Below are 26708 nucleotides of genomic sequence, written 5' to 3' on the forward strand. Positions count from 1 at the left end.
GTTTTGCATATAAAATTGGTCCAGAAACACTTCAATTAAACAACTATTGCACTCGCGCCTTTCCCAGACAATGAACCACAAGAACTTGTATACTTTTAGAGTTTTATTTCCTTAGTTTACAAACAAAAGCCGCTCCAAAAGTAAACACTGATTTTGTTTTGTCGGTTGTTGATTGGTTGGTAAAGAAGTTTGACTAACGCATAACCAGCAGCTTTTGGGAATAGCAGGCGATGCCCGCAGACGAGCTTTCCTCCATCAGGCTTACTTCTTGCCAGTGCCGATCTTGGCCTTGGCAGTACCGCGCACCTTCTTCATCCTGTTGCGACGCTCCTTGCGCTGCTTGCGGGTCTGCTTCTTCTGTTCGAAGAGGCCGTGACGGGCCAGGCGGTACTTGGGCTCGAACTTCTTGGCGAAGTCCAGGGTGTCGTAGATGAGGGCAAAGCCGGTGGAGCGGCCGCCACCGAAGTTGGTGCGGAATCCGAAGGCGAAGACCACATCGGGGGTGACCTTGTACATGGCGGCGAGCTTCTCGCGGATCTCGGTCTTGTTCACCGACGACAATCCTGGGTGGAGGACATCGCAGACCATCTGTTTCCTGGCGAGCAGGCGGTTGGTCATGAACTTGCGGGTGCGGATGGTAGCGGTTGTACCGGACATTTTGACGGAGCTGCAAAAGGATGGTAGAGGTTTAGCTTGGGCCTTTCATTCAAACAAAATGCTCGCCAGTCCGGATTGTTTTTGTCGCTTTTGAGCGACACAACATAACCTCACTGGCAGTGGGTGCTCCATGTCTCCACGTGTGACATGTTTCTGCGCTCATTCGCCGTCCACGGACACTGCCCTCAATCACGGAGCTATAAGCATTTTGGTGGCGGTCTTTGCCTGCATTTTTAGGCAGTTCTGAGAGTAATTTACCTTTTAAAACACTTGAAAAGGTTTTAAACACGTCGTTTTGCGAACGCGATTTATTAGAAAGGAAGATGGCCGTTTCAGAGATGGAAGAAATGGCGATGATTCGATACTATCGATATTTAAAGACTATCGATATTTTTCGTCCAACTGTTGTTGCCAGATCGTAGTGTATATTTGAATAATAAAAAATCTTAAGTAAGTTATGTTAATCTCAATACACTAAATTGTAAAATCACCTATTTTAATATCGATCGAGTATCAAAATACCCAATAAGCATTAGTCAATAGTCTACTCATAAAGCTATGACAAATTTACGTTTATTAGTTTTTTTTCCTTTGAGCGCCAAATTGAGTTACGATTCGCTATTAACATGTTTTGGTCAACTTTATTTTTCTTTGTTCCCAAATCAATATAATTATAATTATAATTAATATAATTATTATTTTGTACGAAAAAGAAGCCAACAAATCTTGACTTTCTTGAATGGCAGCAACCAACTTTCTGATGATTCAGCTTTTCTTTCATTCATGTTCTTGAGAATGCATTCTTATTTTTCATAAAAAACTGCTCAGAATGCACTTTATTCAAAACTTTAAACCTAATTTACTTTGGTCGACTTGGAGTTGTTTTTCTTATTCCAAATATAAAAGCCGCCAAAACTCAGGGCCACCAGTAAGCTTACGACTAAAGTAGCTATTCCGGCATAGAACACGAAGAGGTCGAACAGGTGCAGCTGGCAGGAGGAGATCCCAATGCCTCGGGTTCTCAAAGCCGATCCTCCCTTGTGCCGGGCCACATAGTTCACCCAGAAGAGAGCGCTGGCCAGAGCGCCAAGAGGACGGTCCCTGAACTCCAGAGACACATCCCGGATGGTCAACTGGAAGTGTGACTCGAGGAGTAGCCTGTCCACTGCCCAGTTTAGTGACTCAGTTGTCACATTGCCCTCCTCCAGCTGTAGGCCAACTCCTAATCGCACGGCTAGCTCCATGTTCCGAGCTTCATGCTGGAATAGGGGCAATCCCAGAATGGGCACATTCCGCATGATGCCCTCCTGCAGGTTGAGCAGATCTCCATTGGTTAGGAAAGCCTTGACTCTCGGATGCGCCAGGATGTCTATCTGCGGCACTGCATGCTGGATCATCACATTCTTTGGCAGTCCCTCCAGGGTCTTGACGTCGTGACAGGTCCAGATTATGCTCTGCTTTCTGGCGGAGAAGAAGGCAAACAGAGTGTCGAGTTTCTCCTTGGGTAGCTGGCCACAAGCCTGCTCATTGCCCAGTTGAACGTAGATGGCTCCAGGACGCGCCTCCTCCAGAAAGCGCTTCACATTCCAGGGCAGCTCCTTGGGACCACGGATGTGAAGTCCACCGGCGGGAATTATCTGTTGGATACTAACTTTGGGAGTTATCAATGGCACATGACTATTGAGCAGCAGCACGGATAGCTGGCTGGCCTGCAGCTCGGGGATAGAGCTCTGCAGCTGGAAGTACTTGGTCACCAACTGCTCCTGACCGCCGTAGTGATCCTTGATGAACTGCTTACGGCGAGCAATACATGTCCGAATATTTCCCAATCGTACGGAGAAGCTCATTTCAGGTTGATCCCGCTCAAAATCGATGGGTGAACAAGCGGCTGGTACCAGTGCCTCTTGTACGGCATCCATGTAGTTGCCGAAGTCCGTGGAAATAATCCCTACAACTGGCCGCTGATGGAGAGCTCCCAGTGCCAACAAAGCCTCTGTGTAGAAGTAGTCCACAAGGATCACATCGAAATCGAACTCAAGATATGACATCTTCAGCAGCTTTTGGATGGGCTCTTGGGCGAGGAAGTGGTCCAAAGCACGCGCTCCAACGCTGGCCAATGACTGGCGGAGTTTTTCAATTGGCAGGAGTCCAAGATCAGCAAGGTTTCCCTTGGGTGCCGCCTGTTTTTGCACTGTATGTGGATATTGCTATACTTCGTGAACAATCTTCTCCAGACGGCCTACTCACATTCGCTCCAAAAAGGAAATTCCGCTGTCACCGTTTCGGTAACGTTATCCAGAGATTCTCCCAAACCATGACCGGTATATACTTCAATCTAATTCAAACAACATTCTTTTCATTTCTTAAACGTTTTAAACGACAGCACTGCCACTTACTGTGTGCTCGCGATTGGCCAACTCGGTGACCAGAGTCCGCATCACCGCAAAGTGACCCTCGTTGACATGGGGAAACAGTACCAGGATCTTGGCTGCCTGTGAAATCTGGCCCAGAGCTAGTCCCAAAATAGCCAGCAAGATCCAACGATTCCATTGAGATTCCTATATGGTTTAACATACACACAACTAATTAGGTCATTTCCGAAAGTACACATCATCGAATTAAAGACAATCTCTTCTTATCTGTCTTCCAGTAGCTTCGAAACTATTTGGATGACACTTTTTCTAGAACTTCTTGCATCCGTTTACCAACCATATTCCCTATTATCAACGATCAGCTTGGGATTATACTTAAGTTCCGGCCGTAATGCAATTGCATTCGCCGGTAAACTCTTCCGGTTGTATTGAGTTTACGAATGAGACTGAACTTATCGCTCCCAGCGCCTTGACTCCCCACAAAAACAAAACACTCAACTGATTGCTCTCGGGAATATAATCTTAGAAGTACGTCCAGAATTTCTGTGGTCACTGGAACATGTGTGGCACATGAGATTGCCACCAGACCCCAATACACATGCGTTTCATATAGATCCTATTGCTTTCATTAATGTATACACAGCGATTGTGGGGTCTGTGAAAGGGGTACAATTGCACATATGTACGTCTTCATATATATGTACATATACGATTCCCCACATTTGAACGATATGAGATCGTCTCTTCAGTTCTTGGTTTCTCTCGCTCTAAACAAAAGATTGGGGGACGTGAAGTCTAAGGATTGGCAGACATATGCATTTCTAGACAATGTTGTTGCATTTGAGTGCATTCGCTAATTGTAAAAGTTGCCAATTCATCAGCGTCTGAGATCTGAAAAATTATGCTATATATAATTAGTTACTAGAGGGCTGGTTTCGGGCTTTCACCTCTATATACATGGGATAGTATAGTATGGTATGTATATAGTAATCAATATTTAGTCCAAGGGTTGTGAAAGGAAACTTTCTATAAAGAACAGGATACTTGATCGAAAGATGAGCCAGTGGCACTTATTTAAGTATCAATCGACCCGATTAACTTCTGCAGAGACAGTCATGCACCTGTTCATTCAATCATATACAATTAGTTCCCAGCAGGCCCAAACAAACTGAATAAATATACAAATGAACTCGTCTGTGTGTTCTTTAATTTGTCGCAAGTGTGCAAATCAGAAAAATGTGACGAACCGAGCGTTGTTTATCAACAACAAAGAGAAAAAACAGACAGAACATGGGCAATCTAAATCGAGAACGGCACAACATACAAAGGCAAACAAATTGGCGAAGAAGGCACAAACCGGTTGCCACTAAGGGAAGTCAGAGCCAAAAGAAAGCGATGGAACCAAAACCGGTTCATTGAACCTGCACACCACCGGCATCATGGTATAGACACACAGAACGATTCCAGCTCTTTATCACACAAAAAATCATTCTTTATTTATGCCATTTCTGTTTTTAGTTGAGCACAATTACTTGCTTACGGAACGAAATGTAAATAAACATGGCGAGCTATGGTAAATGCAAATGTCTGGAAAAATCGATTATGCGTTTATGCTTAGTTCAAATCGGTTATGTTGCTGATGGATGACATGCTCCCCAAACACTTTAGTCGGTGGCATCGGCCTTGGCCACGGAGAAGGCCTCCGAAACGGGCAGGGTGCCGCTGTTGGCGATGACCACATCCTTGACGGGACGGTCGCGGGCATCAGTGGCCGAGTTCTCGATCTGGCGCACCACATTCATGCCCGACAGGATCTTGCCGAAGACGACGTGGCGTCCATCCAGCCAGCTGGTCTGCTTGGTGGTGATGAAGAACTGCGATCCGTTGGTGTCCTTGCCAGCGTTGGCCATGCTCAGCCAGCCGGCGCCATAGTGCTTCAGCTTGAAGTTCTCATCCTCGAAGCGCTCGCCGTAGATGGAGCGACCGCCGGTGCCGTCGCCCTTGGTGAAGTCACCGCCCTGGATCATGAAGTCCTTGATGATGCGGTGGAACTTGCTGCCCTTGTAGCTGCGGGGTATAAGAGCGTTGCATGATGGTCAGTTTTGTCAGCATGGGAATTTAAATTTAAAAAAAAACTGGGTTTAGAACTCGAAACCTAACCAAAAAAGAACATGCATACTTATAAATTCAGAGAAGAAAAAAGAAATACCCAAGAACTGCACTTTTATAGTATGGTAGACTTAATAACAGTTGGCGTTCTTTGTTAACCCATTAGTGCCGCTTTGTCAACTGATGTATGCGATTGGCCGCTCAAACGCCACGTAATTGCTTCAATCTGAGAGCCCCGCTATAACCTACAAAGTGCCGCTGATTAGCGGCATCTTTTGCTGGCCTAGCGGTACCTGGCACCCTACTATGTTGGGGTATTTTCGGTACTCAAGTACCCTACTCACCCCTCGCCCTGCGGCTTCAGCGCCAGCTCCTTGAAGTTCTCCACCGTCTTGGGCACCGTCTTGCCGAACAGACCGATCTCGATGCGACCAGCGGGCTCGCCGCCAATGGTGATGTCAAAGAAAACCTACGCAATCGGAAGCGGTTTATTATTAACAAGTCATCTCACTTGATTTATGGCGCAGCAAATGTGTGTGTGTGTTTGTGTGTGTATGTACGTGGTGTATGCAGAATGTAAGGACGAAAGTCCAAGGAGCACGCACCTTCTCGGTCACTTTGGGACCCTTGCTATCGTCGGCAACAACGACGCCGGCCACCAGGGCTACCACGAAAACGGATAAGAACAGCTTCATCGTTCTAAATATTCACAGCGCTTCAGTTTATTCCTCAAGCGACGTCGCCAATGGATATTTCACGACTGAATTTTCGGTTTCTGTTAGTGATGTAAGAAAACTTTGTTGCATCGCCAATCGATGTTTTCCATCGTTTTTTATGTTTTTGTCGAAATATCGATGCTTAAGTGTGACCATTCGATGACGATGTCTGATGATCACACATTCGGGCGGAAAATTCAAATTCAAATAGTTAATACGCCGAAAGCATAAGTTAAGGTTTTCGTACGAAGGAACAAAGTAAGTTCGAAGAGTTGACTTTATTGGTATAGTTTTTAATATTTTAGGGATTAGAAGTCCAGTTTGCATTAGCACGTAGCATTCTCTCTTGTTTTATTGACGGTTCTGTACACAAAAAGTAAGTAAAAAAATATGCTTTTATTTATTGGTGTACTGCTATTTGCGTCTGAGATTTGTCCATATCCTTGGCTGCCTTCTCTGCTCTCTTCTTCTCCCTGCTGGCCAGAACTTTCTCCCTGGATTTCTGGGCCCTTTCAGCGCAATCCTTGGGTCGTGTCTTCAGGGTCATATCATCCACGGCCGCCTGTTTACGGGCTGATCTCGAAATGCATCGTTCCATGCAGCTGATGGGCACAAATCTTCCAATGAAGCAACCGCAGTGTGAACAATAGTGATTGATGTCCTGGCGGCCAGACCATTTTTTACTGAAATAAAGTGAACATTACGAAAGATTTATAAAGCTTCATGCAGATGGCCAACCAAAGTTTTGTGAATCCCAGAAATCTCTGCAGGCAAGTGACCAACTCCAGTTGCACCAAACTGGTTCCAGACTTCTCACACGAAGGACAACGGATCCAGGTGGGCTCCTCCTTCAGGTATCCCACTTGTGGCTTGTGGCTGACAATGATGGCCACAATCTGCGGTTCGTCCACGGTCATGATGCGAGTTCCAGCGAGAACGATCGGTGACTGAAAGATGGATCAAATTTGGAGAGATCATGGGAGGGAAAATCAAAATCAGAATCACTCTCCCGATTTCTCTTAACCGAGGCGTTGGTCTGGTAATTAAGTTAGTGCATGGAAATCAAATGAGTTATTCTCTCTGCGTTACAAATGCCATTGGATGTACAGTGTAAAAAGTATAGTGTACATTTTGAGCATTACACATTAAATAGTAAACTTTTATTCGTTTCAAACAGCAGTATATTTATTATTATTATTGAATATAAATTAAATGACAAAACTGATCTACATTTGTTCATTGTGTTATAATAATTCGGATCCGATGATCCTTCTTCAGTGGGTATCTAAAGTTGTGGACGGCGGTATACGCCCAGGTACTCCCCGCAGGCACCGCAGTGATGCCTCTTGGTGCAGCAACGCAGCCAGGAACGCACCACACGGGTCTTGGCCTTGGTCCTGCAATAAGGACACGTAATGTCGTTGGGGCCGGGGCCCACGGCAAAGTAAAGTGGTTTCGGATCCTGAGCCATTTCGCACCGAAAGATGTTGACTGCTTTAAAAACAAACGCAGACTGAGGCTAGCGAAGAGAAATTGTAGGAATAAAATGTTCAAATGATATGCAAAGAGAAAAAAATCGGCCCAAAAAAGAGAAAATGTGATATTTTTGGCTTTATTTTTGTTTCGATGGTATTGCAGTAGTGGGTGGGAAATTGAGTGTTTAGAAGAATTTTAATAAATATGTGAACAATGCTGCCTAGGCGGTGGTTGCCTTCAATTTGAGTGGTTGCCTCCTCTTCATGGAACGTCCAAAGTAACAGCCGCAATTGCCGCAGTAATGACTTCGATCGGTTTGTTTGCACGGCACATAGTAATTAAAGCAGCAGCAGCAGCAGAAGGTCCTGTAAAAGTATTTTATAAGTTTACGTTTCCAAGAAATAGGAGAAAGTAAGGCAACCTACACAAAAAGACATCCCACAATGCGGTTTAGTTCACTGGCCCACCACTTCAGATCATTTTGCACCACACTCAGATCCTTGATTCCGCAGGCGGGGCACTCGATCTCCACGGGCTCGCGTGGCAGGTTGAGAAAAGTGCCTGCCAGGGGCGTGGCAAAGTTCTCGTAGATCTTGCGCTCCTTTCGGTCCTCCAGAGCCTTGGCCTCCCGCTCCCTGATCTCCTGCTGCGTTTCCGCTTCCTTCTCCGGCAGCGTTGTCGTCATGATCGCTCAACAATCGAACTGAAAGCGAAACGCTGCCAAGCACGCTGGCAACCTGTTTCCAAACTCAAAAGAGAACGTGAGTGCACAGAGAGAAATAATATGGAATTTTTGGCCAATATATTCCCCCGGTTTTCCGCCCAAAAATATGCAGTTTTTTTGATCGAAAAAGTAAAAATAATGAGCCAAATATGGAATGGGTTACATCGTTGAATTCATAATACAATTTTCTATCGACTGGTGTTGAAGCCTTAGATTTTCAAATTTTCGCCTTTTTTTGCATAATATCATGATGTTACCCCTTATAAAAAATGCGAAAATTAAAAAAAAAAAAATTTTGAAATCAAACTAAAAAGTATTTTCCTTCGTTAGTTTGCTTAATTAGGTGCACAAAACAGTATTTATCATAGCATTGTGACTCTTTTTTCTGAACTTATGGAAAAAACACTGTTTATTGAAAATGTACTTGTGATAACTTTGAGTTTTTGAAAAAAAAAAAAACTATGAATAAATTCTCAACAGTTAAGCTATATAAAAAAAGTATACTTTTGTTCTCAAATAGTGTTTAAACAAGTACAGGTTTTATTTCTGTAAGTGTATTTTCCAACTCTGGCAAAGAGTATGAGTATGATTTTTGAAAGAGCATAGAAAGAGCAGCGGCGAAATTGATTTACAGTGTGTCTTTAATTGAGTTAGACGCGTAATAGAATTATAGAACAGATAAATATTTGGCATTAATTTCGATTTAATTGGTCCGCGGGATGGGCTACTTGGCCTTGCGCTGGATTCCCACTTTGCCGCCACACGAGCTGCAGTAAACGCCCTTGGTGGTCCACTCCCGATTGCAACCGCACCAGGTGCACACGCAGCAGATCCAGAAGAGCGGAAAGATGCTGGAAAATGAAATGGAATAGTTGGTGCAAGGAACGAGATCCCAGACAGTAGATGTCCCCTTACCAGGATAGCAGGCTGAGGCAGAAACTGGCGTCCTTGCAGCTGGCTGCTCTCATCACAGCCGCCTCACTCCTCTCGCGGCACAGTGGACACAACAGCTTGTAGGTGGAGGGCCCAACGGCGTAGTACCGGATGGATGGTTCCTGTTGGGCGGCGGAAAGTGGAGCAGCTGACTGCTGGGGGATCAGGGTCACCTTCTCCGACGCATGATCATCGATGAAGGGCACCAGACCATCCTCCAGGACCACATTGGCAATAATATTCCTGGCACGTTCCTCCGCCGTTCCGGCGGGCACCAATCTCACCCGTAACCTCTCCACCTGCTGCTCCATGGTAACTGACTGTCTGATCTCCGCCAGAACAAGCGAATCTCAAGCGAGAGCCAATCAGCTAGCTAAAGAGTATTTCAAAGAGAGATTCTAGAGAAGAATTCGAACACGACCCTGGAGCTATGATGTCATCAGCAGCTAGCTAGCTATTCGGTGGATATTCATTCGGTGTGGCCCCTCAACCAGAACCAGATCAACAGCCAAGCATGCGTCGAATATTTGTATACCCAATATATAGAGCAGTCGCACCCAAACCACATGGAAAACGTTTCGAAATACTTTCAGAAATTTTTTTTGGGAGGGAGACTTTAAATGCATTAATTTATGGACATATTCTAATACCTTATGAGAGGAACAAAAATCAATTTATATACATATATCGTACCATTTAATGAGTATTCTCAGTGTGCTACTATATTAAACGTGTTTCTACGTTTAACCGGCAAAAACAGCTGATAACTACGACTGTTTATGTTTTCCGATTTGTTTATGTTTATGGTCGGAAGCGTTTCCGACCATATTAAGTATATTCTTGATATATTATATTATGAATATTCTTAATTAGATATATTCTTGATCAGAATCAATATCAACTGTCTGTCCTTCTGTAGGAACGTCGAGATCCCAGAAACTATAAAAGCTACAATGTTGAGATAAGGGTCACAGCTTCCCGAGACATAGTCGCAGCCTTTGTTGAACCATGTACCACGCCCACTCTAACGCCCACAAACATAATGGGCAACCGACATTTAAACAATCACTATAGCACTGAAAAAGCTGACAACCTCAAACTTCATACGTTTGGCAGCTCGGCCAGCATTTCAGTTCATTGATATACAGAACATTGTTCAGTCTACATCAATTTTGAATTGTGAATATTCGGTAAAGATTATTGTGATAAAAATGGAAACCCAAAGCGAGTTTACTGAGGAACAGAACCAAGACCAACCCACCCAGGACCAACCTACCTACCAGCCGCGTCTGAACGAGGTGGCCCAAAAGTTTCTCGCCGATTTGGACGAGGAGCGCAAGCGATTGTCCGCGGAGTTTCCACTTTGCGCTCTGCTAATCGACGAATGTAAAATCAATTTGGCTCTTTACAGGGTATTTTAATGGTACTTATCCCAATATTGCAGCTGTGGACCGTGTCTTCTCCACTGGTCGTATTCCCGGCAAAGAGTTCTACGCAGACGTGTACCACCAGAGGCCGATGAAGATTACCCAAAAGGTCTTCGTGCCCGTTAATAAGTTTCCCAAGGTGGGTTTTACACAATTAGTTGTCCCCTCCGTCCGCAAAATAAATCCGTACCCTTGCGCAGTTCAACTTCGCTCGGAAGATCCTGGGGCCCAAGGGGAACTCGGTGCGTCGCCTAAAGGAGGAGACCAACTGCAAGATTGTCATCAAGGGTCGCAGCTCGATGCGCGATCGTAACAAAGAGGAGGAGCTGCGCAGCTCAGGCGACCCGAGATATGCCCATCTTCACAAGGATCTCTTTTTGGAGGTCAGCGCGGTGGCCCCTCCGGCGGAGTGCTATGCACGGATAGCCTACGCCCTGGCCGAGATCCGTAAGTACCTCATTCCAGACGACAACGACGATGTTTGGCACGAGCAGCAGCGCGAGCTGATGGAAATGAATCCCGAGTCGGCCAAGAAAAGTAACGGACTCAATATGGCGCCCTACAGGTAATGGTCATCTTATTCTCTCTGCATACCGATGCAACTTGACTTACTTGACAAGCAAGTTAAGCATGTGGTATCCATCTGCTTGCCATTGGGCAAAGGGTAAAAATCCATTGTTATTTTGCAGATCGATCTTCGACAAGACGATTGGAGGCAACAGGAATGGGGCTCCCAAGTACAACAACCAGATTAGGCGAGTTACGGAAAATCCGCGCGAGTAAGTTACTTGTAAAGTATAATTTTGTATCATTTAATGACCAAACCAGGAGTTACCGCGTCCTAGTAGTTCCTTAAATCCTAGCCAACATGCGTTGAGCCAGCAACTAACATTTTCATCTTTATAGAGTCGCCGATATGGAGGAGGTGGAATATGATTATGATGAACATCGTATGCCCCCCAGTCGTCCGTCTTTGGGCTTTGAGTATAGCAAACGTAAGTGTTATTAGATTATAATATCAAAATCAATAATCGAAGCTATGTAATATACTAGAATGAATAATATTATGAAACTAATAAATAAATAATAAATAATAATAATAATAATAAATCAATACAAATAATAATCAACCAATTTTATAGCACCTCCATCAATGACAGCGACAAACGCTACGCCATTTAAACGTGCATATCCGTATCCGACTGACATGAATCGTACGCGCGAACCGCCCATCAAGTCATATAAGCCCAATCCGTATACAATACTTAACAAATATATAAATAATAGAGCGCCAAGTGATTTCGTCGCACAACGCTATAATTGAAAACAAAGGACAATGCTTACGTTGTAAAATCCATGCCGGGGAACTCATGGAAAAGAAGAAAGCAGCATTCAAAATGATGCTATCAATGAATAAATTTTAAAAAAAGCACTTGCGCTGACAATCCTACAAGCAATATTAATTTGAATTTTTTATTGGCCTGGATTCGTAATTTTCTATGAATGTAAAAAACTAATAAAATAAAATGCATTGCATGAATTTGAAAAATTCTTTGAAATTAGATCTAACTATAACCGATTTGTTTACACAATACCATTAAAATGAAGTTATAAATCTAAGAAATAAATCCAATTTCTACCGACATTCCAAAAAATATTGAAAATTCTCGTTCTCGCTTTGTTTGTTGTTTCTCTCGAATTCAGAACGAGCTAAGATTTTATTATCTTGGTAGATGATCAATAAAACCAATGTATTAATTTATTTGAGTATCGATATATATCTATACATACAAATTGCAATTACATACAATAGCCACATATTTTTGATTTACTTTCTCTTGGTCAAGCGCAGCTTCAACGGCTCCTTGGTCACTAAAACAGGGGCGGCATCGAAACGGAACTCCACCTCCTTGCGTGGAGATTGAACCAGATCAAAATTGGCCAAAATCTTAGCCACCGCCACCTTGGAGTTGACTTTTCCCATGCGAAGAGCTTGGGGCAAAGAATTAAGAGAACAGGATCAGGAAGAAGACAAGACCACTGGTACAAAACACATCCTTACCTATGCAGTGCCTAGGACCCTCTCCAAAAGGCATATAAGCTGCCTGATCGTAGTTCATGTTATTTGAATCGAAGCGATGGGGATCGTAGCCATTGGGATTGGGAAAATAGACGGGATCACGCTGCATGCCAAAGAGCGAGATCAGAATGGGTGTTCCCTTGGCTATGATGTGATTAGTTCCAGGTACGGGATAATCTTCGGTGCACTCTCGATTGAGGAATGGTAGCCCGGGGTATTTGCGAATGGTTTCTGCAAAAATACGTTTAACTAAGGATCGTTGAAACTGAATGCTATGTGAAACCCACCCATGATGCAGATGTCCAGAAACTTTAAGTCCTGCACCGCCTCGTAGGTGAACCTATCCTTGGGCTTCAGATTGTGCTTCATCAGCACAGCATCCACTTCTTCTTGCGCCTCCTTCAGCAGTTCCGGATACATGGACAGCTCGTAGAGAGTGAAGGCAGACGCCGCAGCTGTGGATTCCGAGCCCGCCACGTAGAACAGGAATGCCTGGGCGGCAATCTTCTCGATCGACATAGACTTCAGCTGCTCCTGTGCGGTTTCCATGTCCCACACCTGGTCGTCGTCCTCGCCAATCTTGCCCGTATTTCGGAGGCGGATCAGCAGCTGCAGCATGTCCTTTCGCACCACGTTGTGCTCCTCCCGGAACTCGATTGTGCGCTTCATCATGTCTCGCAGGGATGTCAGAATGCGGCTTTCGTAGCCCAAGCGGTTCATTAGCTTAGCAATCCTGTACAAAATTTAGTTATAAATATAGAAATAAAGATTCCCAAATATATACCCTGGGTTATTTTTGAACTCACGGTGGACAAATGAACATGGACATATTGTGAATCTTCAGCAGCAGAGATTCATCCCTAGACGTAGAGCTGCTGATCTCGCGGAACTCGTTTTTTGGATTTCGGAAGCTGTCTATCTCCAAGCCAAAAATGACTGACCCAATGATGTCCACCGCATACGTGGTCATCACATCCTTGATCTCCACTTCATCGCTTTGGTCAAGGGCCCCCTCCAAATGCTGCACCAACTTATCGCCCACGTCGTCGATGGTGCCGAACATGCCCTTAATTTTGCCGGAGGAGAACGACGGCGTAAGTTTCTGACGTAGATTTCGCCATGAAGCACCTCTTAGGTTAAAAAGGTTGGCCGACAACGGGTCCTTATCCTCGTCCACGTACACCCCGCGATCGTGGAAACTGGCGAAATCGCTGGTCATGATTTGGCGAGCCAATTGGGCATCTCGGATCAGGATACTTCGTTTGTTCAACATGTATATGCCAACGATTTTGCCCTCGTGCCGGGCGTATATATCAGCCAGAGCCATGCCCAAACTTCGTTCCTGCTTCATGACAGTATCCATTACGCCAAAGGGAATCTTTGCCGGCTCCTCATCGACTCCCAATCGCTGCCAGTGAGTGTAGTGCCGCTTCACATATCTGTACAGCAGACCCGCGATTAGGATCGTCAGGAGAATGGTCCACATATTGAGAATCTCTAGTCTAACTTTTGGTATTGAAAATCGACAATTTCTAAAAGTGGTGAAATATTTGCGAACTACTCGATGCACACCTTCCAAACTGTACAATTCGACTGCATGAGCATCGGTCTTATATAGACGTAGAACCCGCGATAAGCGCTACAAACAACCGAGTCTTTTTCTCTGGACTCTGCTGCTCTTCCAGCAAATCAACAAGTGACTTCTCAGCTGGAAAAAGCTTTCGACTCTTCAGGGGAAGCAGGGCGGCAAAAAGCAAAGAGACTACCTGTTGAGCACATTACAGAAATGCACAACTAATTTCAAAGGTATATGATATCAACAGCATATCATTATGCTTTCAATATGTTGACCCCAAATAGAATGTGGTTCTTAGCACAGGAGCTAATATTGCTTAAATTTATTTAATAATTCTCATTGGAACGCTTCGATTCGATGGCCTTGCGCTGTCTGCCAAGTTTTTTCTCGTCCAGCTGCTCCTTCTCCACCTTGCGGAATCTCTGCCAGCGTCCGTTATCCTCCACCTCTCCCCGTTGCAGCCGAAAGAGGGTCCTCTTGTACCAACTCAGAGTGATATCGCGTCCAATGAAACAGCCACATGAGCTGCAGTAGTGATTGACATCATGACGGCCCTTCCAGCGAATGGGATTACTAGAGGATAAAGGACAGATTAGGTATTGGGGCTCGGATCAAACTGTCACAACCAATAAAGAAATTCATCTTCTTTTCAAAACTTAACGCACCAGCAGAGAAGCACATTCAGCGAGCAGGCAATCTTCTGCAGAACGGTCACTGCCTCCGATTTCACGTGGGTAGTCTGCAACTGCTGGCAGGCTGGACACTCCAACTCCTGGGGCTCAGTGGTCAGATGGCCCACTTGCGGAATGGATGAGATGTCCCCCTCGAAGGCACTGCCATCCAGACTCTCGGTGCTGGCCATTTCGAAGCGATAGAGCAACTGACCGATGAACCAAGAACGTTCGCATAATGTATCTGTATCTGCATTGGAGCCCACATCGCAATCAAAATATCTAAGAGCGTGCCAGAGAGTGGGAGAGATGAATACATACTTTTTGGAGGCACCGCCTGAGTGATGATCGAATAAATTCAAGTAACTTATTAAAAAAAATTTGACAACAGCTGCCGGTTTATTTATAGATCATTTGCGTGGATTTCAGAGAGCCATCTGAGTGGCAGACGCACTAAGTGGGACGCCAGTGGAAGCCCAGGTGACCACCGCATCGGCTGCAGAAGACACGCTTCGATTTCAGGCGACTTTGCAGACAGGAATAGACGAACGTCAAAGCAAAGATGGGAAAGCAACTGAAAGGAGATTTAAACGAATGTTAATCCATGGACTTAGATTCCTTTCCGAATTCCGAAGTTTCCTACCAGGATAAAGTGGACAAGAGGCAACTGAGCTGGCCCAGTGCTCCTGTCATCTCCACGGTTTCCGTTTTCGAATTCTGCTGGCACAATGGACACCGCACCTGGTAGCTGCTGGGTCCGATGCTGAAGAATCGCACCTGGGGTTTGCTAGGGCGCTCCTCCAGCGTGACAGTGGTGGCCGCCGACTGGCTATCCCTGTCCCCCTCCTGGAGATCCACCTCCAGATCCGCATCCAAGTCGTTTCCCCGAGACATTGCGACTGGCCGGCGTCAAGTGCTAAACATTTTGGCGAATCCCGAGGCAGTGAAATTCGAAAAAGAGATCTATCTGACCAAAGAGATCTAATTGAAGAGAAACCACTGAGAGAATCATGCAGCAATCAACAATTTTTTGGCACTCGGCTCTTCAGTCTCAGCAGCGCTCATCACTCGCCGCAAGGTCAACAAAAAGTGCTTAAAAACTAAACAAAACAAACAATTATAAGCGGAGCACCCACTCCGTTTGCCCCAACCCACGACCCCCATCCCTTCATCTCACTGTCTTTTCCATGCCCCCAAGAGGTAACCACACTTGCCGCAGATGACCTTGCAATCGTTGGTGGAGCGCCTCGGGCAGCAGGGATAGATGGGCAGCAGGGCAAAGCAGCTGGAAATGGATAAGGAAATAATCTGAATTAGAAATATAAATACTTCCGATCTTTGTTATTATCCTAATAGCCCTATACTACGATTAAATAATCTTATTTATATTCCATCCTAAGAATTTACTTTAAAGAAATGTCCTGGCCTTGCACTCACCACATGGTAAGGAGTCGCTCCAGGCGGACTCCCTGCTCGTGCAATCGCTCGTGGCACTCCGGACAGTACATCTGGCGGAGGCAACTAATGTTGGTGGCAGCGGGCGGCGGAGGTGATACCTTCTCGGCCAGTTGGCCTGTGGAGTTGCTCTTCCGGCAGAAGTAGGTATCCGGCTCGGAGTCCTCGGCATAGCCGTAGGGATAGCCTCTGTGTGGGGGCGTGGCCAGGAGCAGCTGGTCCAAGGCCTGAGCCGACTTCTGCTTGACCTGGCCGCAGTTGGGGTTCAGGTTAATCTCCACCAGATCCGCTGCGAACTCCTCGTCGTCGGGAGCTTGAAGGTGGAACTTTAGCTGACGGCTCATGTTGTTGAACTGACTCGACTCGGGTTTTCTATTTGCCTATAAATTGGGTTATTTTACAATTGAAACATAAGAAACATAAGTCAAACAGCTATCGCTTGGCGAGGGGGATTTATTATTATATTTTTTGGGCTGAGGGGGGAGTTAGACAAACCAGTTGTTCATCTGTTTGTCAAGCCCCCGTATTTGCCTAACACTATTTTCATGGTTGCGATGTTAACGGCTGCACTTGAACGTAGATCCCATGAGGAAAGCTTCCACAAAGCTGCCGGCGAGTGGGTGGTAAATGGAGCTTTTTCTATAAAAAATATACACAGTTATCTTAACCCATTGAAGATCGAAGTCTGTTTTTATTTTGACTTGAATAATTAAGACATTTCATAAGGTTTTTCAGGAAATAGTATCAAGCACGGAAAATATATATATTATTTTTAATCACAAATTAAGCAAGTTACACATTAATATCCAATATCCAATAAATAATTAAAAAAAATAAAGGCTTCACAAATGGAATGATGATGCTTCAACTGGCAAAGAATCATATCTACATATGTACATATATATAAACCGGTCACGCATTTGGTAAATTACAAAAATATTATATTATGGCGAGAGCACTCGAGTCGACAACCTGTGTTTGTTTATACTCTCTCCTCGCAAAATACACGTACTAAATGTTACATATGTATATTTTGGCCTTATTCATTGCCTTTATATGCAATAAAGGTGTTATCAAACAAGTGACTCATCTGTCGCCTATTCGGAGGAGAAGCATCGCTGTAGCTCACTAAATCAAGTGCACAATAAAAGAGGTATCCGATTATTAGTTCGACAGAAACCCCACTTGTATGGTAGCTATCACCTCTCGACGATAAGATAGTAGCCAATCGTTGAGGTATTGCGGGAGCCACAGTTTAAGTTCGTTCCTCAGTGCAACGCCAGCCAGCAAAGCGATCGGTTCAGTTCGGCCGGAAATCCAGAGTCTGCATCAAGAAGAAACATAATCCGAAACTATGGACAGCAAGCAGCCTCCACCGTACAGTGAACAGTCCGGATACACTCCCGCACAAACCTATCAGCCCGGTGGCCCCACCCAGCCACCACTGTACCCACCGATGCCGCAGCCACCGCAGTCCTCAACGGTGATCATCCAGACCACCACAACCTCCAACCTGGTGCCCATCGGCAGTGGACCCACCCGCATCCGCTGTCCCTCCTGTCACGCCGAAGTACTGACCACCGTGAAGTCCACTCCTTCCGGCAGGACGCACTGCTGGGCCCTCATCCTGTGCCTGTTCATGTGAGTCTTATAGTCACTAGTCATCTGATCTGAAGTCACTGCTTGCCACCATATGTATGTATGTATGTTGATTGGTCTCAGGAGCTTTGGGCCAACGAAAGTATCTTAGGGGGGACTTAGTGCTTCATTAATCCAGTCAAATGACCTTTTTATAAAATTGCGCAAAATGGAGTAAACCATTTTTAAAAGCAATACAAATCGGATATGTTGCCTATTAAATTCAGTAATATACATAGATGATATGATATCCTATAGATGATATCCTAACAATCTAGATATGTTTTCGTATCGCCCAAGCAGAAATGTTCTATAACCATTTTATTGCCAACTCGTTACAATAGCTCGGTTAAATGTTAAAAAGCTACGCCCATGAACCACTTGCGGCCCCTTATCGCTTGGAAAAAACAATAGGTTTCTACAGGTATTGCGACTGTGTGTACTGGTAATATGTGAAAACATTGTTATCTCAACTGGAACTGGAGTTGAGTCAGATAACGAATCCGAGTGGAAAGACGGGGTGAAAGCAAGCAAACTGACTGATTACGGCCTGTAGACGTCGTAAAGGCCAATTCGGAATTAGTGCTCTGACTAATAGTTTAATTCCCCGAACTTATCTAATCGATTCGTTTTCCACTCTATCCACACAGCTGCTGGCCGTGCGTATGCCTACCTTACTGCATGGACTCCTGCCAGAATGCCAACCACTACTGCCCCAACTGCAGCGCCTACATCGGCACCTACGAGAACTAACTAACTAACGCCTATTTATGCATACAAACGTATATACCTATAGAGAACCCTAAGCACTAGCGTCATAACCGAGAAAAATTGAACTGTAAATACACATGTACGAACGCCACACATTAAACTCATGAGACTCACACAGGAAACAGAAATGCGACAAGATATCTTGGGACAAGGCACTCTTTCCGCTAAATGGATTATGAAGTAATTTAATATTTTCAGAAATGTCTATGATAATGTTGACATTATTTAGTATTTTCCACTACATTTTGTACTGGTACTAAACAATTTCGATCGATCATTACGAGAAACCAACGCCAACATTTTAATGACCATTTTAAAACAATCTTTTTACTTTTTACTATCGCTTAAAAACCGTAATCAGTAAAATGGATCATAAATATCATAAATAGCTAAGACTATATCAATTGTTGTCTAGGAAACATAAACCCTTCTGGCACCTACTCAAGCCAACAACTGGAAATGGCCAAATGGCACAGAGCTACTGGAACCGAATGTCAATCGATTAGGTACTGCACTGGCCGACTCCTCTTGTACCCCTCCATATCGTCATAGTCATAGTAGGTTTCACCTAAAAAGTACTTGTCGATTAGTCAGAAAAGATAACGATTGCGATAGAGCAATGTTGTCATTAAATGGCGGGCTATTTCAGTGCATGCCCCGCCGCAAACATGAGCAGCACATGGATGGGCAGAGCTCCAGAACCGGCCGACACGGAAATGGTGACCGTAACCACGCAGCCAAACTATGGGGTGGTGGTGACCCAGATACCCGTCTACACCCTGAACGGAGTGGGGCCGGGCGCACATCCACTGGCTGTGGGCTGCAAGCCGATGAGGGTGAGGTGTCCGTCCTGCAGGGGCGAGGTCACCACCAGTCTGGCCACGTCCCCCACCCGCAAGACCCACATGTGCGCTCTGACCTTGTATATCTGCTGGTGAGTGGGGCGTCAGGATACCACCGGGCTTACTAACTTTGCTAACCTGATTCTCCAGCTGCTGGCCCTTCATCTGCCTTCCCTACTTCATCAACTACTGCAAGAGTGTCCAGCACTACTGTCCCAACTGTGGATGCCACATTGGGAGCTATAGCATTTGATCAAGTGCTGTGTCTCCGCACTGCCAAAAATGCCTTCCATGTCAAGACTTAATCAAGATTAGCCATATATGTATACAGATACATAAAATAATAACGTTTTAAATTTAAGTTCTTTTTGTTAATGACGGATGGTTTCTACTACTCTCACTGCACATATGAAGTAATCTTTTCTGGTCCATAATTTCCTCACCTAGTGTGCCAGTAGATAGATTTTATATTCGTATTAGGATAAATACCCAGAATATGAGGAAAGCGAATCAATTGAATACCGATACCGATAAGGCAGTTCTGAGTTTAATGAAACTGTCATCGATATACATATACGGAAGCTTTCAGTATTATATCAGTGCTCGTTCGCAGCTGTAAGCAACTGGTTGATATTTTTAGTGTGATTTGAAGAGTATAGAAAAGCATGCGTTGCTACAAGCGCGTAGACTCCCCGCCGCCCTACTCGGATCCATTCGCCACCGCTCCTCCAGCGGAGGACGTCATGCAGCAGAACCTGGCGTCGCCCGCACATCCCAATCCGGTGATACCCGTGATGGCCCAAACCATGCCGGTGTTGCAGCCCGTAAGCGTGATGCATCACCAGACGACAGTGCTGGTGGACAATACCCGCCAGGGAACGATCTGTCCCCACTGCAACGCTCGGATTCGCCTTCGCGTGGAGCACCATCCTACCGGATCAACTTACTGTATGGCGGCGTTGCTCTGCCTATTCCTGTAAGTAGATCGCATTTATGGTTGCAAGTATAGCAACAAAGGTTTGTACATACATAATGTGTATGTAAGCAAACGGAAAAAGAAATGTTTTTACTAGTCTGCTATATCTGTGGCCGCAATTGTTTTGCTTCTTCCTGGACAAGCTATGAGAAATTGCTGATCGTGCCTTATAAGCTATATACTCTATTTCCCATCTCTATCCACCAGATGCTGGCCCTGCGTCTGCGCCCCTTGCTGCTGCAACTGTTGCTACAAGACCTCCCAGTACTGTCCCAACTGCAACTCCTGCTTGGGTTCGTTTTGAAGACGCAGCGAAAACACTCGCCGATTTCATATCATTTCATTTTATATATATGTATATATATATACATAACCAACTATACATACATATATGTATGTATGTTCATATCTCCTTATGTATCGACGGCGTCAATGTGGTGTCTTCATCACTTAACATACATAAAAATATGTTTGCTTAGTGAGCAAAATAAGCTGACAGCGAAAAAATAAACAAATAGATTTTGAAGCGAATGGAATTTTCTTTAATTTCTGTTTCTGGGTATCTGGCTACATTGTTGCTGCAGACAACTAGATTTGCAGAAAAAATAATGTGAAACTTAATTGTTCATACGTTTTTTTTTTTTGTTTTTGTGTACTTTTTGGCGGTCTTTTCCCGAAACTTTTTCGTAGCACAACTCTTTTGTGTCCAGCAATAAATGTTGATATGAAACTGTTTTGAACCGGTAAAATGTTGCTGGGACGAACCGGCATGTTGGCACAGTTTAAATTGATGCTAAGATGCTTCAAGATTACTGTTCATGCTATTAAATGAAATCACTGAAGTTCTTTGCATTATAATTGAATATTTAGTAAAATATTTGAATTTCTGCTAAATGTTTAGTTCTTAAGAAATGGAATAAAAGGATTTTAATTTAACTCAGCCTAGGGATACGCTGTAATCAATTTTAAGGATGTATATAAATATCACTTCCCAGTTAGGCAACATAATGTTGCTAACGGAAATACTTTTGGAAGTGTAGTGTCCCGCTTCGCGCCCTAAACTTCTGACCGCACAACACTTTCGCAGCCCAAACAGTGCGCATTAACTTTTTGTCTCTCTGTGAAATCGGAATTCTACTTTATTTATTTTGACAACGTACCCACCCATACAGATTGTAAGTATGACGGGAGAGATATATTATGCAAGCCTAGGATTGGGTCAAACATGAGCAACGGACTATTATAGTCAGGTCTAATTGGGTAATATCTGGTTGTTTAGATGTTTACCGCTGCTTTGCCGCTCCCCAAAAAATTTACTTTTGCTTGGGGGAGAACTCAGCAAAGACATACAGGACGACAGTAGGATTTCGGGGGGAATGTTAATCACTGGCGACGGACACACCCGCTGTTAAATAAGGATACTGTGCTGGGTGGTTTGCGCTAGTGAGAACATACATAAATAGATTGTGTTGATTTTGGATAGGACCAGACCGAGCAAGCAAGTTGCACCAAACGACGAGCAAAGATGATGGATGGAATCGGGGTTGAGCGGGGCTCAGACACACGCGGTTGTGCGATGACGGCGTCGGCACGAAGCTTGCCACATGGCACAAGAGATTCCGTGGCCCACGAGGATGACCTCACGGCGGCAGGAGGGATTGCGCAGCACCGTGGTGCCATCGACGGGAGATAAGGCGGATTACAGCTTGTTTTGCATGGCGGGTGTGCAATTAAAATCCCCATTAACCAGCCAATTTAATGCTCATGCACCAGCGGCACGCGACGTATTCAAGTTTTCAAGGTCTGCGCTGCAATCAATATGAGAGTTATTAGAGTTTCCTGTGCTTTCTTTCTGCAGCTCCGCCATCGAAATGTCCACTTCCGTTGGCCCGGAACCGTGCATCGTGGTCTGCCCCAGTTGCCGTCAACAGGTTACCACTCGTGTGGAGCCGAAAGCCACCACCAAGACTCACCTGATAGCATTGATTATGTGCCTTACCTTGTAAGCCATGTTCGATATTGATTTCTTAACATTCTGGGTGCATTCTCATTGAGTGATCTCTTTCGTGCAGCCTTTGGCCCTGCTTGCTGCCTGTACTGCACTCAATGCGCCCGGAACTCCGACCACCACTGTCCATCTTGCAACGCCTACATTGGCACCTACGAGCGCTGAGCAACTTCCGCCGGAAGTTGTTTTTTTTTTTTTGTCGTGGACTGCAGCCAGCAGCCGTGCCGAAATGCAGCCCCCATTACTTATCCCCACTTGATCTATTTTTAACTCTCTCACATTTATTACTACGCACTATTTTGATAACAAAACAAATCATTGTAGTGCCGGCATATGTATTCTTCAGCACACCAATAAAAGGGTTCAAGGAAGAAACGAGTGGATTTTACCTGGGGGTTGATTTGTTTTAGAGACAACGCAATTCTTGAGCAGAGTTGAGTATTTCTTATGTTTTCAATAAATATGCAAATTGTTGTTATATACGTGCTAATAGCATAGCTGGAAGGACCATTTCGGAAGGGTAAAAGCTACTGGTTTGTTTACCTGACAATGGAATACCCTACTAAGTGCTAACATTTCTGTTTTATTGGTAAGTTTTGATATTAATTAATTCATCATGGCTGAGCAATTTCTTACTAAAGCTTTTCATCCTGCAAAAAAAAAAGAACACTTACTCATGTAAAAGCCCTTATTCTGATAGCCACATAATATTTAACGGAAATCGCTTAGCAAGCCATCCGACATAGTAGGGCTATATAGAATTCGCATCGCGCCGCAACTCGAAAGTTCGCCGAGCAATGTTGGAGGAGCTCTCTGCGGTTTCAGTCGCTGTCGGCAATTCAAACGCGTAGCACACATCGGTCGGAATAATTAGAATGGAGAAGAACTTTCAATACGAGAATATGCAGCCTCAGGCTCCGGGTTTCCAGGCACCGCCCAGTTATGATAGCGCACCGCAGCAGGTCTATCCTCAGCTCCATCAGGGACAGGGAGTGATATTGCAGGGTGAGAATACAGAGAACTATGAATCAATCGGAAATAATGGTCAATTCTTCTGTGCAATTCAAACATAAAATATAATATCGCATATTATACGAAATCCAATCGTGCCTCTTTCAGCTCCACCCAATGTCCTGGGCCAATGTCCATCCGTTGCCACTTGTCCGAGCTGCGGCGTCCGCAGGGAGACGAAGGTGGAGTTCGAGCCCAGCACCAAGACCCACCTGTTGGCCCTACTCATCTGCATGCTGGGGTAAGTGCAGCCCGTTTGCTCCACCTGCCCGCAGGACTAATGGCCATTTTCAGGGGCATTTGCTGCTGCTGCATTCCGTACTGCACCGACTCCTGCCAGTCGGCCAAACACACCTGCACCAGCTGTGGAGCCTACGTGGGCACCTACAAGAACTAGAAGTGCTATCTCAACACCAAATATTACAGGGATAGATCCCACTTTGTATCTCCACACCTATTGATGGGATCAGATTTGGCACGAATATTCACGAAATACAACTCTGGTTCAAATCAATTGAATATATGTATGTAATTTTCGCATTGGTTTACTTTTCAAAATAAATTTCTAATCACACAAATTGTTGGCGATATATGAATGTTAACACTTTCGTATATAATATTAATAAATCCCGGAAATTTCTGAGGCGGGAATATATTATAGATATTTTTATCTGAGGTTCTGCATCCTACGCCCTTTATATAACTTCATTCACATTGTTGATCTAACAATCGCTGCCTCTTCTTGAAACTGGATATATATATATATATATATGTATATTGAACAACTTATGTCAATGAACAGTGGAAAAAGGTTTGTAATTTAATACCTAGATTTTATATTTCCCCTCTTCGAATTAAACACTAAACAAAGGAATAGGGAAGAAACAAGGTAATTTGATCGCTTATCCGTTTATTTGATTACAACTTTTTCTGCAATAATACCAATAAAAAAGATGGGCAACAATATTTAGTTAATTTCATATAATTTAAAAAATGTTGGCAACTAGTATCCAGATTAATACCTGAAATGATGCAAATTCGATGTCCAATTTTATTAACATGTTTATATAAGTAAGTTATTATTCAAGCAAGCGGATTTCATATTTGCCGAGATTCATCAGCTTCGCTGATTCCAGCAGTCAGTATTATCATTTCAGTTCAGGCAAATTGAAATGAAATGCGAGTTCAGTAAATTGAACTTGAGCTGCGCTCTAGACGTCAGCGTGAAATGGAAAACCCAGCGTAATGTTATGATCAGGGTAAAAACCAAAGAATTCCAACTCCTCCTCCTATTTCACAAACATCGCGATAATTCAGACTTCTGTACAACGATAGTTTGTGAAACGTGCAAATTCGAGTCACGAGTGTCGAAAGAAAGCGTTCTATGAGTTATGAAGACTACCATAGATGGATGTGTTATAAGATACTGGTAAATTATAGTGCTTACAATGTACGATAGATATACGATAAATAACTAATATCGCAATTATATTCCAGCAACGAATGTTTGCTCAAAAATTGGGTGCAAAGTCAAAACAATGTAGCAAAAAACATAAAAATTGATATTTGAAATTTACGCAGTTATCAACTTATTAAATCCATTCGAATACACAGTTTGCAGTTTAAAACTGATAACAGAGTGTATAAGTATATATGTAGTAGTATTTTTAAATTTCTCTGATACGCTCATGTGTATGTTTCGTTGACTTCATGAGAATTCCATGAGTCACCCAATTGCAACATGCAACCGGCAATCAAACTGCATTGCACAAAAGATAGTTGAAGCTTGGAGCTTCCAGTGAAATGTCGACAGATTCGAACTGTCCCAACTGCGATTCACATACCATGGTGAGGAGAAGTCGCCTGGCTATCTCGCGATTCAAGAAGCTTAAGATGGATTTTTGGTACTTTAGTGCACATGAGAAGATATTACTTCAACTTCAACTGAAATGTTTATATTTGCTAGTGCAATATGCTGCGGTCATCGATATTGTGGAGTCGGCATTTATGAATCCTACTACAAATGCAGTTCCTGTGGCTGGAAAGGCGATCCTAACCGATCCCCCTAAGATGGCATACGAATCTCAATCTGAAATAAAATAGGAATGCTGTTGCATTTCTGTTTACCACAGAGTGCAGATGAAATATATATACACGAGCTTTTGAGCTTTGGAAATGCACTTTGAAAAATTCCAAAGCAGCAAGCCTATACATGAACTTTAAGTGTAATATGTTTTAAGCAATAAAATACGTATTTATTTTTCCAGATGTCTGGAGCTCGGCTTGTAAAAAGAATTTAAGATAAAAGTAAGGCCTAGGGGATTTTATTTCCGGCATCTTGAATTGTTCGATATACTAGAAATACTCTTGAGAAAAGCTTGTTGATAACAGTGGGGCCTTATCAGTTCAGCTTGGACTTGTTCCTAGAATTCGGGAGTACAGTTTTGAGGCTTAATAAATAGAAGATTAAATGAACTTAGTTCTGAAAAGATGCCACGCAAAAGCACACCAGCATTCAAAGGACGGTCCGCGGAGGTTTACAAAAGTTTATCCGAACCGAAGGCTACAATTCCGAATTCTGGAGCAAAAGATACGTCCCAAGTATGTCTTAATTCCGAGGACTTCAAGTTGTCGTGGAGCCAAAGATTGTGGTTTAATACGCTGTATGTTATTCTTGAGCTAAGATTGCCTTCGTCCAGATGAAATACAGTTTCAAGTTTGTCTTATTTTAGATCCTTTTGTTGCTGCGGACAACCGATAAATAAAAATGTTAGTGATAATTTGGATGAGTAATGCAAATTCTAAAGACTTCAATAATTTGATTAAATGTATGCACATATGTAGAATATTATTAATAAAATAAATAAGTAAAGTACAATAACTGCTCTTGACTCAGCTAATCATTCTTATCTGTATTGACATTATTGCACAGCACACGACAAAATTGTCAATTGCATATTTATTTAGATATGTAATTGTATTAGCTCATCTAGTTTTAACCTGGATTATCATTAGTTAATTATAATAAAATCTTGGGCGATTGAAGGAAACAAGATTTAAAAGTCCAGTACTTAATACTGCGCTTTCCTCCTTCCTTGAACATGATTTCAATTGACAATCGAATTTACTCTCGCTTTCAACAAATTAAGTTGCTTGACTTGGTTGGCGCTCAAAAGCAATGCAAACAAGATACAAAGCTACGACAAAGAGCTTTTGCCAGCAACAATGTTGCGCAACAGCAGTCGCAAGAGTAGTGAAACGCAAGA

The 26708-nt window shown here is 43.8% G+C and overlaps 18 protein-coding genes, 2 long non-coding RNA genes and 1 other non-coding gene across 34 annotated transcripts, besides 1 other annotated feature; 9 read left to right on the forward strand and 12 right to left on the reverse strand.

Annotated features, from left to right (window-relative positions):
- Positions 1-87: 87 nt before the first annotated feature.
- RpS24 (Ribosomal protein S24) lies at positions 88-981 on the reverse strand. Its single transcript, NM_137849.4, has 2 exons — positions 916-981; positions 88-667 (listed from the first exon to the last, which is right to left on the reverse strand). Exon 2 carries the CDS (start codon positions 655-657, stop codon positions 262-264), a length of 396 nt encoding a protein of 131 aa, NP_611693.1. The 5' UTR covers positions 658-667; positions 916-981; the 3' UTR covers positions 88-261.
- Positions 982-1347: 366 nt separating this feature from the next.
- Ugt317A1 (UDP-glycosyltransferase family 317 member A1) lies at positions 1348-3479 on the reverse strand. 2 transcript variants are annotated; one of them, NM_001299805.1, is made up of 4 exons: positions 3367-3479; positions 3054-3215; positions 2905-2992; positions 1348-2848 (listed from the first exon to the last, which is right to left on the reverse strand). In NM_001299805.1, the coding sequence occupies exons 1-4, from the start codon at positions 3367-3369 to the stop codon at positions 1512-1514; spliced, it is 1590 nt and encodes a 529-aa protein (NP_001286734.1). In that variant the 5' UTR covers positions 3370-3479; the 3' UTR covers positions 1348-1511. The 2 variants fall into 2 exon arrangements, with proteins under 2 accessions (NP_001286734.1, NP_611694.2); NM_137850.4 differs by having other exon boundaries at positions 1470-2848.
- Positions 3480-4207: 728 nt separating this feature from the next.
- CG2852 (uncharacterized protein) lies at positions 4208-5906 on the reverse strand. 2 transcript variants are annotated; one of them, NM_166539.2, is made up of 3 exons: positions 5744-5906; positions 5483-5607; positions 4208-5096 (listed from the first exon to the last, which is right to left on the reverse strand). In NM_166539.2, the coding sequence occupies exons 1-3, from the start codon at positions 5831-5833 to the stop codon at positions 4694-4696; spliced, it is 618 nt and encodes a 205-aa protein (NP_726217.2). In that variant the 5' UTR covers positions 5834-5906; the 3' UTR covers positions 4208-4693. The 2 variants fall into 2 exon arrangements, with proteins under 2 accessions (NP_726217.2, NP_611695.1); NM_137851.4 differs by having other exon boundaries at positions 4503-5096.
- Positions 5907-6177: 271 nt separating this feature from the next.
- Positions 6178-6807, reverse strand: CG30195 (uncharacterized protein). The gene is made up of 2 exons (NM_137852.5): positions 6593-6807; positions 6178-6537 (listed from the first exon to the last, which is right to left on the reverse strand). Exons 1-2 carry the CDS (start codon positions 6769-6771, stop codon positions 6255-6257), a joined length of 462 nt encoding a protein of 153 aa, NP_611696.2. The 5' UTR covers positions 6772-6807; the 3' UTR covers positions 6178-6254.
- A 212-nt stretch (positions 6808-7019) lies between these two features.
- On the reverse strand, positions 7020-7369 carry CG34446 (uncharacterized protein). The gene has a single exon (NM_001103949.2). The coding sequence runs from the start codon at positions 7323-7325 to the stop codon at positions 7140-7142; it is 186 nt and encodes a 61-aa protein (NP_001097419.1). The 5' UTR covers positions 7326-7369; the 3' UTR covers positions 7020-7139.
- Positions 7370-7453: 84 nt separating this feature from the next.
- On the reverse strand, positions 7454-8040 carry CG34445 (uncharacterized protein). Its single transcript, NM_001103950.3, has 2 exons — positions 7756-8040; positions 7454-7695 (listed from the first exon to the last, which is right to left on the reverse strand). The coding sequence occupies exons 1-2, from the start codon at positions 8013-8015 to the stop codon at positions 7551-7553; spliced, it is 405 nt and encodes a 134-aa protein (NP_001097420.1). The 5' UTR covers positions 8016-8040; the 3' UTR covers positions 7454-7550.
- Positions 8041-8556: 516 nt separating this feature from the next.
- CG3746 (uncharacterized protein) lies at positions 8557-9312 on the reverse strand. 2 transcript variants are annotated; one of them, NM_001299806.1, is made up of 2 exons: positions 8970-9312; positions 8557-8905 (listed from the first exon to the last, which is right to left on the reverse strand). In NM_001299806.1, the coding sequence occupies exons 1-2, from the start codon at positions 9296-9298 to the stop codon at positions 8779-8781; spliced, it is 456 nt and encodes a 151-aa protein (NP_001286735.1). In that variant the 5' UTR covers positions 9299-9312; the 3' UTR covers positions 8557-8778. The 2 variants fall into 2 exon arrangements, with proteins under 2 accessions (NP_001286735.1, NP_611697.1); NM_137853.4 differs by having other exon boundaries at positions 8680-8905.
- A 549-nt stretch (positions 9313-9861) lies between these two features.
- Positions 9862-10027: a mobile genetic element.
- A 90-nt stretch (positions 10028-10117) lies between these two features.
- On the forward strand, positions 10118-13157 carry nsr (novel spermatogenesis regulator). 2 transcript variants are annotated; one of them, NM_001299807.1, is made up of 6 exons: positions 10118-10373; positions 10432-10553; positions 10615-10979; positions 11104-11193; positions 11321-11409; positions 11557-13157. In NM_001299807.1, exons 1-6 carry the CDS (start codon positions 10199-10201, stop codon positions 11736-11738), a joined length of 1023 nt encoding a protein of 340 aa, NP_001286736.1. In that variant the 5' UTR covers positions 10118-10198; the 3' UTR covers positions 11739-13157. The 2 variants fall into 2 exon arrangements, with proteins under 2 accessions (NP_001286736.1, NP_611682.1); NM_137838.3 differs by having other exon boundaries at positions 11557-11869.
- Positions 12135-14092, reverse strand: Cyp6d2 (Cytochrome P450 6d2). The gene is made up of 4 exons (NM_137854.3): positions 13301-14092; positions 12782-13227; positions 12477-12725; positions 12135-12406 (listed from the first exon to the last, which is right to left on the reverse strand). Exons 1-4 carry the CDS (start codon positions 13978-13980, stop codon positions 12243-12245), a joined length of 1539 nt encoding a protein of 512 aa, NP_611698.1. The 5' UTR covers positions 13981-14092; the 3' UTR covers positions 12135-12242.
- Positions 14093-14366: 274 nt separating this feature from the next.
- CG30196 (uncharacterized protein) lies at positions 14367-14954 on the reverse strand. Its single transcript, NM_166541.4, has 2 exons — positions 14736-14954; positions 14367-14643 (listed from the first exon to the last, which is right to left on the reverse strand). Exons 1-2 carry the CDS (start codon positions 14930-14932, stop codon positions 14397-14399), a joined length of 444 nt encoding a protein of 147 aa, NP_726220.1. The 5' UTR covers positions 14933-14954; the 3' UTR covers positions 14367-14396.
- Positions 14955-15110: 156 nt separating this feature from the next.
- On the reverse strand, positions 15111-16560 carry CG43326 (uncharacterized protein). Of its 2 annotated transcripts, NM_001259535.2 has the most exons (3): positions 16179-16560; positions 15385-16026; positions 15111-15315 (listed from the first exon to the last, which is right to left on the reverse strand). In NM_001259535.2, exons 2-3 carry the CDS (start codon positions 15633-15635, stop codon positions 15195-15197), a joined length of 372 nt encoding a protein of 123 aa, NP_001246464.1. In that variant the 5' UTR covers positions 15636-16026; positions 16179-16560; the 3' UTR covers positions 15111-15194. The 2 variants fall into 2 exon arrangements, with proteins under 2 accessions (NP_001246464.1, NP_001246463.1); NM_001259534.2 differs by lacking the exon at positions 16179-16560 and having other exon boundaries at positions 15385-15642.
- On the reverse strand, positions 15111-16697 carry CG43325 (uncharacterized protein). 3 transcript variants are annotated; one of them, NM_137855.4, is made up of 3 exons: positions 16179-16560; positions 15385-16026; positions 15111-15315 (listed from the first exon to the last, which is right to left on the reverse strand). In NM_137855.4, the coding sequence occupies exons 1-2, from the start codon at positions 16538-16540 to the stop codon at positions 15915-15917; spliced, it is 474 nt and encodes a 157-aa protein (NP_611699.1). In that variant the 5' UTR covers positions 16541-16560; the 3' UTR covers positions 15111-15315; positions 15385-15914. The 3 variants fall into 3 exon arrangements, with proteins under 3 accessions (NP_611699.1, NP_001286737.1, NP_788428.2); NM_001299808.1 differs by lacking the exon at positions 15111-15315 and having other exon boundaries at positions 15781-16026; positions 16179-16697; NM_176248.3 differs by lacking the exon at positions 15111-15315 and having other exon boundaries at positions 15781-16026.
- Positions 15197-16058, forward strand: asRNA:CR45268 (antisense RNA:CR45268). The gene has a single exon (NR_124699.1).
- A 765-nt stretch (positions 16698-17462) lies between the features above and the next one.
- Positions 17463-20951, forward strand: CG13510 (uncharacterized protein). 3 transcript variants are annotated; one of them, NM_001299810.1, is made up of 4 exons: positions 17463-17837; positions 18485-19539; positions 19598-20423; positions 20631-20951. In NM_001299810.1, the coding sequence occupies exons 1-2, from the start codon at positions 17551-17553 to the stop codon at positions 18585-18587; spliced, it is 390 nt and encodes a 129-aa protein (NP_001286739.1). In that variant the 5' UTR covers positions 17463-17550; the 3' UTR covers positions 18588-19539; positions 19598-20423; positions 20631-20951. The 3 variants fall into 3 exon arrangements, with proteins under 3 accessions (NP_001286739.1, NP_001246465.1, NP_611700.2); NM_001259536.2 differs by lacking the exons at positions 19598-20423; positions 20631-20951 and having other exon boundaries at positions 18485-18988; NM_137856.6 differs by lacking the exons at positions 19598-20423; positions 20631-20951 and having other exon boundaries at positions 18485-18695.
- Positions 17463-20951, forward strand: CG13511 (uncharacterized protein). 2 transcript variants are annotated; one of them, NM_001259537.2, is made up of 4 exons: positions 17463-17837; positions 18485-19539; positions 19598-20423; positions 20631-20951. In NM_001259537.2, the coding sequence occupies exons 2-3, from the start codon at positions 19274-19276 to the stop codon at positions 19698-19700; spliced, it is 369 nt and encodes a 122-aa protein (NP_001246466.1). In that variant the 5' UTR covers positions 17463-17837; positions 18485-19273; the 3' UTR covers positions 19701-20423; positions 20631-20951. The 2 variants fall into 2 exon arrangements, with proteins under 2 accessions (NP_001246466.1, NP_611701.1); NM_137857.3 differs by lacking the exons at positions 17463-17837; positions 20631-20951 and having other exon boundaries at positions 19253-19539; positions 19598-19806.
- Positions 17463-20951, forward strand: CG42565 (uncharacterized protein). Of its 2 annotated transcripts, NM_001299809.1 has the most exons (4): positions 17463-17837; positions 18485-19539; positions 19598-20423; positions 20631-20951. In NM_001299809.1, the coding sequence occupies exons 3-4, from the start codon at positions 20113-20115 to the stop codon at positions 20725-20727; spliced, it is 408 nt and encodes a 135-aa protein (NP_001286738.1). In that variant the 5' UTR covers positions 17463-17837; positions 18485-19539; positions 19598-20112; the 3' UTR covers positions 20728-20951. The 2 variants fall into 2 exon arrangements, with proteins under 2 accessions (NP_001286738.1, NP_611702.1); NM_137858.3 differs by lacking the exons at positions 17463-17837; positions 18485-19539 and having other exon boundaries at positions 20045-20423.
- Positions 20952-21495: 544 nt separating this feature from the next.
- CG42566 (uncharacterized protein) lies at positions 21496-22803 on the forward strand. Of its 2 annotated transcripts, NM_001299811.1 has the most exon segments (4): positions 21496-21598; positions 21907-22224; positions 22282-22425; positions 22496-22803. In NM_001299811.1, coding segments are annotated over 2 exon segments (232 nt in total). In that variant the 5' UTR covers positions 21496-21598; positions 21907-22224; positions 22282-22294; the 3' UTR covers positions 22597-22803.
- Positions 22804-23253: 450 nt separating this feature from the next.
- On the forward strand, positions 23254-24036 carry CG4250 (uncharacterized protein). Of its 2 annotated transcripts, none has more exons than NM_001259539.2 (3): positions 23254-23475; positions 23551-23683; positions 23737-24036. In NM_001259539.2, the coding sequence occupies exons 1-3, from the start codon at positions 23307-23309 to the stop codon at positions 23837-23839; spliced, it is 405 nt and encodes a 134-aa protein (NP_001246468.1). In that variant the 5' UTR covers positions 23254-23306; the 3' UTR covers positions 23840-24036. The 2 variants fall into 2 exon arrangements, with proteins under 2 accessions (NP_001246468.1, NP_611703.1); NM_137859.4 differs by having other exon boundaries at positions 23254-23436.
- A 1171-nt stretch (positions 24037-25207) lies between these two features.
- Positions 25208-25707, forward strand: CG42867 (uncharacterized protein). Its single transcript, NM_001202054.2, has 2 exons — positions 25208-25346; positions 25409-25707. Exons 1-2 carry the CDS (start codon positions 25246-25248, stop codon positions 25509-25511), a joined length of 204 nt encoding a protein of 67 aa, NP_001188983.1. The 5' UTR covers positions 25208-25245; the 3' UTR covers positions 25512-25707.
- lncRNA:CR45269 (long non-coding RNA:CR45269) lies at positions 25687-26167 on the reverse strand. Its single transcript, NR_124700.1, has one exon. It is a non-coding gene; the product is annotated as a long non-coding RNA:CR45269 (long non-coding RNA).
- On the forward strand, positions 25921-26326 carry lncRNA:CR42868 (long non-coding RNA:CR42868). Its single transcript, NR_124701.1, has 2 exons — positions 25921-26105; positions 26175-26326. It is a non-coding gene; the product is annotated as a long non-coding RNA:CR42868 (long non-coding RNA).
- Positions 26327-26708: the final 382 nt, after the last annotated feature.

This window comes from Drosophila melanogaster, chromosome 2R (assembly GCF_000001215.4).
Source record: "Drosophila melanogaster chromosome 2R".
Lineage (NCBI taxonomy): Eukaryota > Metazoa > Arthropoda > Insecta > Diptera > Drosophilidae > Drosophila > Drosophila melanogaster.